We start from the raw sequence: 12,328 nt of genomic DNA, 5'->3' as shown, positions 1-12,328 counted from the left end.
AGGTGTACTTCTACTTTAAAGAGGTACTTAAAACCTTTTGATGCTGGCACTAAAATCATCTTCAGTTTTATCAACTGCTGTTGAGGCAGCTATAGAACACTTTAAAATGCAAAATAAACTTCCAAAACAGAAGGAATCAGACTGCCAAGCACTGTGCTTACTGTATTCTGGTAATGAAATCAAAATAAAACAAATCCTGACAAGCAAAATTAGAAATTTACATATTTCAGGAGAGATCAGTTTGGCTTTACTATAAAATCTGTTCCCAAGCCATGTTCTTACTTGTCTCTGAAAACTCAGCACAGATATGATACAATGCACTGTTTATGGGCACAACAACATGCCTCCATCAATTAGTTTGTATCTGAAAAGAGTATGCAATTTGGTTAAGTGGTATAATGTACATTTATAAACTGTCAAATTTTAAATAGGTAAATAAAACACTTTCCAAATGTAAAAATAGTCTTAAGGAAAATTGATTTAAAAAATTCATGTGGGCCATCCACTATAAACAACCTGAAAAGTGCAGTAAATTCACAAAAAAAGACTTCTACCAAATGAAATTAACCCCTTAATACAGATTTGACCAAAAACACTTCAGCTTACACTCAAACTCCTACCCAATTGGTACCAATCAATGGTTCACTGCTGCTATTCCAACTGTTCTTATTACGCACAGACATCTCATATGATACTTTTACTCTGATCATTATTGGTCAAGGAGTAGAACAGCAATTTAAAAACAAAAAAAAAAAACAAAAAAACAAAAACAAATTTTTATCTTTTCAACAGTACAAACATACTTTAATATACAATTAAATAATTGGCAAAAAATTCTGACCACCAAAAAAAAAAAAAAAAATTATAAAATAAAAATAAGGAGCAAAAAACGTTTTTTTTTTTTTTTTTTTGCTTCGTTTCAGCAAGCACCAGAAAATAAAAATAACGAAGCAAAACGCATAATTAAAATCGGACTTGTGTGGTTACTCACTCTCGCGCATGGGCTACTTTGTCTCTGACCCTTAAGTTTTTTTTTTTTTTTTATTTCTTTATATTTTTGTTTCTTTAAAACAGTAAATAAGAAAGTTGAGAAAAAATGAAATCAATGGCAAATTTCTATACAGTGATCCAAAGAAGTTCAATATTTATATATAATAACAAGGAATCAAAATTGCATGATTTACAACATTTTCTTTCTCAGAAGGAGGGAGATTAGAATGTGTCAGGGCTTTTTTCATTCTTTGCTACCCATTTGTATTTAATCTGTATTTCAAGTTTTATTTAAACACAGAACAAGGAAAAAAAAAACAAAACAAAAAGCAGACAAGAGTCTCTCTCTTTAAAAATATTCAGAGCTGAAGAGTACAATATCCCCTGAAAAAGGAGACAAGTTCTAAACACAGGAGGGTCCGTCTGTTTATTATTATTATTTTTAAAATCACAGCCTTGTACTGAAGTCCATTTCTCCAGCCTGGATTGGGATTGGTTAATTTTTTTTTTTTTTTTTTTTTTTAATTGTGTTTATTATAATTTATTTCCAAAGATGCAAAAGAATTCATTAAAAAAATAAGGAAACTGAACCAGCAAGTCCTTTTTTCCATTTTGGGGAAACGAGTCTATTTTACTGTACATATTTGTTATGTTTTGAGAGGAATAAAAAGGAAAAGAGAAAACATGGCAGCTGCCCCAGGACATGCCTGCAATGAGTTTTTGCCCTTGGTATCCGACGGCGGGTGCTTAAAAGTTCATTTCTCCAAACAAGCTTTGTGTCCTTACTGCTTGCTTTATTTATTTAAATCTGTACACTCGTTCTTTGTTTTTTAATACTCAAAAGATTAATTTAAGTCCATACTTTTCAAAAAGTAGAAAAGAGAAAAAAAAAAAAAAAACAACCCCCCAAGGAAGGAAATTGATTAGGCAGATGCGCAACAGATAGAGTTTCAAATTAATGGAGGGGAGCTCATTATAAATGGAATGGGAAGTGGGGTGGGGTGGGGTTTGGGGACAGGATTAATGCTACCACTGTCACAATAAAAACACAAGTTATTGGGATGAATTCACTGATGTGACAGAGCAGCAATAAGCAGCACCAAAACAAAACAAAAAAAACATGTTAACAATGTGTGTAAAAAGAGAGAGAGAGAGAGAGAGAGAGAGAGAGAGATGGGGTGCTGCATGTTATTTCACCTGCACAAAAATGACCCCAATATACTAAACACCAGTGTCAACCCCCAACCTCAACCCCCAACCACCTTGGCGCACTCTCTCTCTCTCTCTGTCTCTCCTCTTTCAAGACGCAATCCCTGCTGAGTTTGGAGGTCTCTCTGCACCCTCCCCAACATAAATTCATATACCATTAGCAGAGAAAAATGACATGTGGTTTACATAAATAAATAGGTTAGAACCCCCACCCCCAAAACTGTCTTAAGCAATGGGTGTGGGCTAACAGTGGCCAAGATTTTTATACTCTATCACCACCTTCCTCATGCCAAGCCACCCCCCCCCCCTGCCAAAAAACTGCTGCATGGTGGAATTGGGACTACAGAGCACTTTCATTAATCTCCCAAAATTCCCCACCCATTCCCCTAGTTGTTAACAAAAATATACTCTTTAATTAGCTATTTTAGTATTACAGTGACAATCATAACACGTCTTACGGCTTGGGTTGATATTGTTGCAAAGACTGCAAATAATGGAAGGAAAACCAAAAAACTAAAAATGAATTCTGTGGTAACAAAAAAAAAACAAAAAAAAAAAAAACACCCACACAATAATTCTGCACATTTAAATATTGTCCTGCTTTCTTTCATTAGAAGAAAAGCACATAACAGTTTCTTCTTGTAATGGGGTATCTTTTTAATCATTTCCTTCCCAAGTAGTAGAAATAATAATAATAATAGTAAATAAATATTTATTATTATTATTATTATTAATAATTTACATTTTGTTAGACGCTCCCACAGGAAGTTGTGTGTGAAAAAGAATTAAATAATAATAAAAAACAAAAACAAAACCATAAAACAATGCTACAACATGTCTAGTGTATTATGAGAAATGTTCGCACTCAAGTCCGGGTTGTTAGAAGCCAGAAGGTCGGCACCATTTGCTCCATGTAGGCCACCCATGCCCGAGCTGAGCTGGGACAGCATGGCATTCTGGTCCGAGCCAAAAGGCCCCTGATCCAGGGCACTGTTTTGTTGCTGCTGTGATGCCACTACTAAGCCTGGATGGCCTGGGTGCCCAGGATGATGACCCGGATGTGGAGAGCCTGTCTGCGGAGAAACATGATGGGGAGAGGGCTGAGGCTGCATGCGTGGTGAAGGGCTCGAGTGGGGAGGCTGTGACTGAGGCCTGGGGGACGGCACAGGCTGGGGTGAGCGCACTTGATTGCTGAGGGATGGACCTTGCAGATGGGGTGATTGAGACATCTGCTGCTGCTGCTGCTGCTGCTGTTGAGCTTGTACAGCCGCCTGCTGCTGGGGGCTCATGGGATTGCCGTGCTGGCCGGGCTGCTGGAGAAGACGCTGTTGAATGACCTGCTGTAGACTTGGTGGAGGTTGCGGGTGACTTCCATCATTTCCTGGTGATTGCATGCCTGCCAGTGAACTCTGCTGTAGATGATGCTGCTGCATACGCTGCTGCTGAGACACTGGGCTCTGGCCTGGGTAACCTGTTGGCTGAGACACAGCAGGCTGTCCAGGGTATCCTGTAGGCTGGGGAGGCTGCTGAAACTGAGCATGGTTGGCCATTTGCTGCTGTTGCTGTTGCTGCTGCTGTTGCTGTTGCATGAGCTGCCGTCGCATAAGTAGCTCTCGGAACTGAGGGTTTATTATGCTGGGATGGTTGATGTTCATTGGCTGACTCTGACCTGGGATGCCACTTGCACCGACCATACCTTGAGGCTGCTGGGGCTGTTGAGGTGGCTGCTGAGGAGATATGACAGGTCCAACCACTTGCCTTGGCATTTGTTGCTGTTGCTGAAGTTGGTTCATGTTGGGCATCCCCACTCCTTGACCTTGTGGCTGACCTGGATGCATACTACCAGCTGCTGGGTTGGGAGGCTGTCCACCCATCCCTGCTGCAGCTCCGCTGGCCCCCTGGTACTTAGCCGCTCGCTGCTTGATAAAGGCTGCCATAAGCTGTGGGTTTGACCGCAGGATTGACAAGACCTGCTGCTGCTGAATGGGTGAGCTGGGTGAGCGAAGGGTACGCAGCAGGTCCTGTAGGGCAGTCTGAGGGTGTGTGTTGCTCCTGCTCTGGGCAACTACAGGCTGACCTCCAACTTGTGGCGGCTGCTGAACTTGTGGTTGTGCTACCATTCCAGGGTGACCTATTATAGGTGGCCTCTGTTGCTGAATGGGTTGTGCCCCCCAGGGAGGCTGTGAAGGCACCGGAGTCTGTGGCGTGGACACTTGGGACTGCACTGGCAGTGGCTGTGCAGATGGAGTCATGACTTGCTGTGCCTGCGGTGGAACCTGTTGAGGACCAGGCACAACCAGGCCCTGAGCCCTTGCAGCCTGAGAAGGCATACCTGCCACATTCATAGGATGGTTCATAGTTAAGTTGTGTTGAGCTGGACCTCCCATCTGCTGATGTGGGTTGATCATCCCACCACCCGGTGTATGGCACCCAAAAATATGGGCCTGAGCCATTTGCCTTTGCGTTTCAGCTGCTCGTTGAATCTTCAGGGCCATCTCCACAGCAGCAGGTGGAGGTCCTTGAGAGGGGCCACCACCCTGTGGTGTAGGCGGCTGCTGTGGAGGAGGGGTTGCTGGTCCCATACCAGGTTTACCCTGCGAAAGTGGTTGTCCTGTTGCCCTGGGATATGTAGGAAGGGTACTGGGTGGATGATGGGTAGGGGGTCCTCCTTGCTGCTGGAGTGGCTGAGATGGTACTTGCTGCTGCTGGTTGACTGGCGCTTGTGGAAGAGGCACCCCCGGTTGTGGAACAGGGGTCAACTGGCCCTGTGTTGGGGTAGGTGTCTGTGGAGTAGGGGGCTGGGTGCCTGGTGGAGTTGTCGGCGTGAGTGAAGGTGAAGGAAGTCCTTGTTGGGCCTGCTGTGGAGTCTGTCCCGCCACTGTTCCTGTTCTCTGCATGCTGGCCATACGTCTGCGCAGCATCTGTGCTTGTTGCAGCCGATGCTGGAGCTGCTGTTGGCGAAGTTTGTGTTTGATGTTGAGGCAGAAGGGCACAGGGCACTTGTTTTCCTGGCAGTGCTTCGCATGATAGCAGCACAGTGCAATAAGCTGCTTGCATATAGGGCAACCACCATTTGTTTTACGTTTGCAACCTTTGGTGTGCTGTACCACTCGTTTCATCTTCTGGCAAGATGGAAGAGAACAGTTGGCATTTCGGCACTGGCAGGCGTGTACCAAGGACTGGATACAGCGCTGAATGCTCAGCCTCCTTGAATCGCCAGGACTCTGTGTGGCTGCAGCAGCTTGGTTGTTGCTCTCATCATCTAGGCCAAGGCCAAGTTTCTCCATCTTGTGTTCATGCCCTTTAGTGTTGTAGCAAGTGATACACAAGTCATAGTCCTGAGAAGGGGGGAGAAAGAGAAAGAAACCCAAGGTTTAAAAATATAAATACAACAATGTCAGGTAACTCAGCAGAATATATTACTCCTCATACCAAACTTGGCAGTTTCCTTCACCACTACCTAAACACCCCTCATTCTACTGCTGCCAGTCTTTAATTTGGAAACTAAATATAGGCTAGGCACCCCTGGCTACACAGCAGTGAAAATTTAGAAAAATCAATTCTCTGTAAACTTCACAGACACTGTAAATCTACAGATTCTGTATTGCATCTAGTAGGCTAGGAACTTGCAAATAAGCACAAATGGATGATAAACAACTTCTCCTCTACATAGTGGCCTCTCTGTTATTGATAAACTGACTTTGTAGAAATCACATTCAATGAAAGAACAACTAATCTACAACTGAATCATTTTGTAAGACTCACCTCACAAACAGTGCAGTGGAAGCGAGTCTCCACATGATGTTTACACTCATTGCAAGTGTAGACAAAGCGATCCTGGCTCTGGTTGTGTAGCTCCACAAGCATGCACATGGAGGACCACTTGGCCCGTCGCAAAGAAGAGAACTCTAGATGCTTATCCCGAGCCAATGTAAGGAAAGCATCCCTGCCATCCATTAGATCACAGGCCATCAGTGGGTCAGGTTCCACAATAGGGGGTAAAGAGTTAGCTGTTGGGCCTGCAATCAAGCGGATCACAAAGAAAACCTGGAAGGGGTTGGAGGGAGAGACAGGAGTATTAGGCAAACATTTGTGCATTTAATCAACAGAAAGACAAACATGCCCAATCCAGTCACTAGTGTTCATGAATGTGTTTGACTGCATTGAAATGCAATACCCAGTCACCCAAGATCAGAATATTAACAAACATGCCTGTGATTTACAAAAAGGCACAAGTCAACATGGTTTCTAATGAAATTTGCCACCAAAACAATGTGAATTTATTATGTGAAGAGACAATTTTTTTAAAAAAATGAAAGACAAGTGAAGGGTATAATCCTGAAAGAAATTCTTCCATTGTTAACAGTCATCCTGCTTTCGAACTGTATTCAAATAACTTGGGCAGATAAAGCAGGCACAAGCAAAAGCTCTGAGACAAGGATCGTAATTTATCAGAAAGACAATGCATTGTAGCAGCATTTTTGACAACTTCCTCACCTCTTTGTGCTTCTCCATCGTAGCATACAACTTTTGAGACAGGTCATTGGACACATTGGGCATGCCAGGCTTCTTCTTATTGCCTCGACTCAAGCTACTTTTGTTTTTGCTCGTCTTCTTGTTGTTTTTCTTCTTAGCACTTTTGCTGTCCCCTTTACCTGCCTACACAACAAAAATTTAACAAAAAAGTAAGTCAGAACAGAATAAAACACTTGGCATTGGTATGGACTACTTTTCTACAAGAAGCTCTCATCACACTCCGCACCTTTTTCTTTGTCCAATTTTTGAGTGTAGCCTGAACCCTGAATCCCATACTATATCTTACTGTTTATCCTTACTTTTAAGTACCTTTTCAGGTTAAGAACCTGAAATGTCTGCATTTCCCTAGCACTAGCAACTTGGTATCCTTTCTAAAAATAATTTGAGACCCTTCCATACAATGCATACACGTTCTATTTGGTTTACATTGTAAACTCACACTGTGAAAACACCACATAAAAAGAAGGACCAAGCTTAGAATACTGCTGCATATATTTTCCTGAATAAGTAGCCAAACCTAAACAAGTTCTAGACCGCTTACACCCGTGATGACAGTAGTTAACTTCACTCGTACTTACTTCAGTGCTTTCATTACTGGTACTGTTCTCTTCTCTCTTCCGCTCTTCCTCCTCTTGCTCCAGCTCTTTGATGCTCTCCTCAAGCACATTGGGCCAGAAGTCACCCTCAAAATAGGGAAGCTCCTTCGCACTCGTCAAACGGTCCTCTGTTGCCTGCTTGAAAATATCCTAAAGGAGGGAAACCAAAACACGCACATACACACACACACACACAAAGGTAAGCAAGTTTACCAATACAGCAAAAACACCAAGTCTAAAAGAAGTTGTGCATGGACTAAAAACCAGGATATTTTAAATGTAGGTAGATTAGAAAACATTAATAAGGACAATGCTGAAAGTATGGAATAATGTGTTAAGTAAATCTGTTAAACCAACAAACGACCACTTAGATAAACATGCAGTTTTCCTCAGTGCTGTAACTGCATGCTGTGTGTAAAATAAAGGAAAGGGTACAGGGAAGAAAAACGTATCTACAGGTAATTATAAAACTTGTTCTTCCACACAGGAGTTCAAACTATAAACTGTTACCTGTCTATAACCTCTACTGTTTAGAGACAAAGAACAAAAACAAACCATCTTAAAGTAAGCTCTACCTAGTAGGAAATCGCATGCAAACAAAAAAGTACTCAAAGGGGATTCTCGTACCTTATAATCATGTACAATGCGCTCTGCAACAGCCTTGTCCAGCATCTTTTTATACCACTCCTGTAGACGCTTGGGCTTTGGGATCTTCTGGTCTGGTGGGTGACAGTGAAAGATGTAATCATCACCTTCACTAGGTGGGCAAGCCCAAATATGGCCTGTTGTAAACCTGAACAGGAAGCCAAGAAAAAAAAAAATTAAACACAAAAATATTACCATAAAAAATAAATACACAGTGGTTCATTGATACTGGACTTGCTAGTCCTTTAACTCACCCTAATTTTTTGACATATTCAAGGTAGCCTATAAGTATCTCGTGGTACACACCAGTCCTTAGGCACCGGGGTTGGAAGAAATGAACACTGTCAAGGTAGGATATGTACACACGCCTGAAAGTAAAGAGCAGAAAACAAGACAGGGTATTACCACTGCATTAACCACATTTAGCACAAATAATATTATAAAAGTGTAAGCCATTTCATGACATCCACAGTCTAACCACACAGTCGTAGTTCAATTGCTGCGGGCAACTGGGATAGACACCAGGGGATTATAGTCACAGCAGAACAAAAAAGTCAGAAGGGCTTATCGTGCCATAATGAAACGTGAAATTGACTGATAACATTTCTGTGATGCTCTTGGGAGTCCACAGCTGCACATGCGGTACACTGTTTGGATCAACATTGTGTCTACCAAACACAGAGATGTGTGGGTAAGCTGCAAAAACCCCATTTGTCATGGGGACCGGGGCTAACAACTGATTGGATGGTTTAGGGAGGTCCTCGAATTGGCTCCACTGTAATCCTTCACGACCTCTGGCAGAACACCTAGAAGATGACTGAATTTGACTAAAAGTAGGAATTCTGTTGGTGAACTTGTGGAAGCATCAATACCAGGATCATTGCAAGAGCAGAGTACCACTGTGTTTGCCCGAGCCAATTTCTCCAGTAACGGTGCCCATCAGACCCTAAAACCCCATCTTTCTCATAGGATCACTGCTTCAGTGTGTGTTTTCTGTAACTGTGGGGTTTTTCAGGAACATAACCAGCATGGAAAATGAATAAAAACATATACATTGTGACAGGCTGCCACGGCCATTACCTGGCCGGGACAAGAGCATCGCTGAGGCAATACCTCCCTGGGGACTCTAGAGGGCAGCCCTCTGGAGCCAGAGTCAGGAGGAGGTGGATGAAGCTCACTAGAGAAGGAGTAGAGGTGGAAGGACAGAAGAGAAGAAAGAAGAATAAAAGGTCTGAGACTTGTACTGTGGTGCACTGAGCTGTGCTCTGGGGAGCGTGAAAGCAGCTCCTTTCTGTAAATAAACCATGTGTGCTGTATGACAACTTGTGTCTGTCTGCCTGTCTGTGTCCGGTTAGGGCGGCTGTATTTGCACCGGCAGTTCACTATATACATCTATACACACAGAAGCATATAACATATACAGAGACAAACATGAAAATTTACACACACCCCTGAACTGTCGAAGTATAGGGCAGTATAAGAGAAACGTGCACCAGTCTAATAATCTTAGGAGGCAGTCTATTTCTGTACAGTCAGTCGGTCAAGTCTGTGGAACAGAAGAATTTCAAATGACACTGCCAAAACTATCAGAATGATTATGAACGTTCTTCATTTCCTGCCAGACTGTCCTAAGTTTTCAGTTTATTACAATACATTACTAGCTGTGCTGCCCATTTTAGATGGGTTGAAAAATAATCAATGTATACCATAGAATTAATGTTTGCAGTGAACCATGCAGTCTCCTCCTATTAAGGTGGATTTAGAACAATTTTATTTCTTTTCAACAAAGCAGTAATGGCTACCTCTGATTAGGCGGTGGACAGTCTGAACCATACTCTTGTACATGCATTCCAAAGAAACAGACATCCGCTCCATCGATGTCTTCAAAGGCAAAAAGGGCTTTTGTTCGGTAAGGGAAGGATTCTGCCATTTCTCCACTGTCAACAAACCTGGTAAGGTAGTTAATAAAAACAATAAAATAAACTGCAGATGCATCACATGCTTATTTTTGTTAAACTGAGTCTTCTTAAAAGTAAACTTTAAATAATGAACCTAAGCAGCATATTGGTATGACTAAAGCTTGTGCTATAAACAAACCAAGAAAAATTAAGGAGCTCAATTAAATAAAGGCAAGGGTAGACTCCTTTTACATTCCCAAAACAGTAGAAAATTGGTTTTAAAATGTTACGGTTATGTATTATGAATTATTATTATTATTATAATATGTCCACAAAAACATCACTAAATTGAAATTCCTTCTTTAACCCACTGTTCACATTTACCTGGCCTTCATTCCAGGTTTGACCTCCACAACCTTGTCAGAGACATGCACCACACGGATCGTCACTTCGCCAGATTCAGGATGGTTCTGTCGGCGCAGAAAGTCATTCACTCGAGTCTCCAGAAAGCTCCCAAGCTTAGTCTGTGGTAACCCTGTGTGTAGAATTGTGCAAAAGGCCAAGAAGAGTTAACAAGAGCTGACTATATCTAGAATCTGAACCCTGCAGTTCTACACTAAACATTTACTACATTTCTTCTATGTATCATCTTTAAGAAAGCAAGCAAGCATTAAACACAAATTAGTTCAGATCTGTAAAGGTAAACTCTCCCCTGTGAGAAAATGCACTGGAGTTCAAAAACTGACATATGGACAGAAGATTTATTATGAGCAATAATTATGTATAAATTAATCCTTCTTTGATTAAAACTAGTCATTATAAAGGTTATTGGTACTTCTGGAAGAAAATCTATCAATTCAAAGATCCATAGACTAATAGTTGGAAGAGACTTGATCTGTAAACATAAATCACACAAGCTGAACAATCAGTGGCAATATATGATGAGACTTAAAATGAAGCATACTAATTAAACTGCACACAATGCCTTACTTTGGTTTTTACTCAGAAAAGGAAAAGAAATTACTATTTCATTTGAATTACATAACTACTGACTGCAGTTTAGCTGATGTTGTACACGAAAGAAAGTAAAATCAACAGGTAATAAAAATATTTTTTTCAGAGAACAAACAGGAAAAAAACATCCAAATTACACAACTGCAGTCAGTCATCTGACTATCAAATATCACAATGTTATTGAAGTTAAGATTTATCACTAGGTTTTCCAATTGCTGAATGGAGAGATTGCTCAATTTTCATGACTAAATGGAATCTTTGTGAATTTGGAAAGCCACTTTTAAGTCTACTGACAAACCCAACTACCAAGTCTGTACTGCTACAGGCAGCAATTCAGTGACTCCAAAAACATATGCTATAGGTTTCAAAAGCCTTCAAGAATTGGAACTGTAAGTCAGTTATAATTTAATTAAAAATAGTTATGTGAAACCTAAAGATGTATTCTGTGTTTTTAAAGCTACAATATATGTAGCTATGTACAAGGTAATGTATTAGTACTAAAATATATATTCTATATACCTAAAGTCTAGTGGTATCTCTTTTTCAGCTGTTGCTGACAAAGCATATGTAACATTTATCAAAAGTACAATAATTAGAGCAGCACTGCTCTTGCACAATGAGAAAAAGAACTGAACGTACAGGGACCAGAAATGGGTAGTATGTTTTTGGTGTATTCAAGCTAATTCACTGCTGTTCACAAATCTGTTTTAACACCTGTTCAATAAACACAGCAGAAACTAAACATGACAATGACCCAAGTATCACTAAGTAGACACAGGTCAGTTAGGCACATAAAAGTTTCAGTAATCTGATCAAAAAAATAAATATATAAATACACCTGTATTTTTACTTACTTTTTGCTGCATATTTGTTTTCTTTTCTTGTTTTACAAAACTTCTTCAGACACCCATCACAAACAAACCTGGAAGGAAAATTAGAGCACAGGCAACAGTTAATGAGACTGGGGTCGTTCAATGAAAAAAAAAAAAAAAAAACCACTGAAACAGTAAACAGATGCATACAGGTGCCTCAAGAATTTGTTCAAGGAAAACAAAAAGAACTGTGCCACAAAACAACTGAACAAGGCATTTGGGCATCTAGCTTCATGAGACTAAAAAGCTTATTCTGTAATACTGTTCTCCATCTTTATATAAATATCTGTCATGGAGCATGGATTCTTACATACACAAATCTGCATCTATATATGACTTCAAGCAAATAGTGAATAGAAAGCAAACTGCATAAATTTCCTGGAATTAAAGTTCTTACCCAGATGGCCAGATAGTCTCATTGTGCAACACACAGATCTGATGCATTTTGCGCCCACAGTCAGTACATTCCACAAACCTGAATAGAAAGCAATGGAAGCGAGAGACGACAGATCATTTTAGTATCACATGAACCAAATCCACTGTATTATACCCAAATATACATTCTTAA

At 40.8% G+C, this 12,328-nt stretch overlaps 1 protein-coding gene across 2 annotated transcripts in view; it reads right to left on the bottom strand.

Moving 5' to 3' along the window:
- Window positions 1-1,995: 1,995 nt before the first annotated feature.
- ep300b (E1A binding protein p300 b) overlaps window positions 1,996-12,328 on the bottom strand; it is a 124,472-nt gene continuing 114,139 nt past the window's right edge. For both annotated transcript variants that reach the window (XM_028815174.2, XM_028815175.2), the window contains exons 22-31: window positions 12,158-12,235; window positions 11,743-11,810; window positions 10,259-10,409; window positions 9,779-9,925; window positions 8,231-8,344; window positions 7,959-8,124; window positions 7,314-7,481; window positions 6,697-6,858; window positions 5,965-6,246; window positions 1,996-5,537 (exon numbers count right to left, since the gene is read on the bottom strand). In XM_028815174.2, coding sequence (XP_028671007.1) covers window positions 3,027-5,537; window positions 5,965-6,246; window positions 6,697-6,858; window positions 7,314-7,481; window positions 7,959-8,124; window positions 8,231-8,344; window positions 9,779-9,925; window positions 10,259-10,409; window positions 11,743-11,810; window positions 12,158-12,235 — 3,847 coding nt within the window. In that variant the 3' untranslated portion in view covers window positions 1,996-3,026. The remainder of the gene's footprint in view (window positions 5,538-5,964; window positions 6,247-6,696; window positions 6,859-7,313; window positions 7,482-7,958; window positions 8,125-8,230; window positions 8,345-9,778; window positions 9,926-10,258; window positions 10,410-11,742; window positions 11,811-12,157; window positions 12,236-12,328) is intronic.

The sequence above is a fragment of the Erpetoichthys calabaricus genome, chromosome 12 (assembly GCF_900747795.2).
Source record: "Erpetoichthys calabaricus chromosome 12, fErpCal1.3, whole genome shotgun sequence".
In the NCBI taxonomy this organism is placed as follows: Eukaryota; Metazoa; Chordata; class Cladistia; order Polypteriformes; family Polypteridae; genus Erpetoichthys; species Erpetoichthys calabaricus.
The sequence above is the reverse complement of the archived record's forward strand: the minus strand, read 5'-3'. Positions and strand labels throughout refer to the sequence as shown.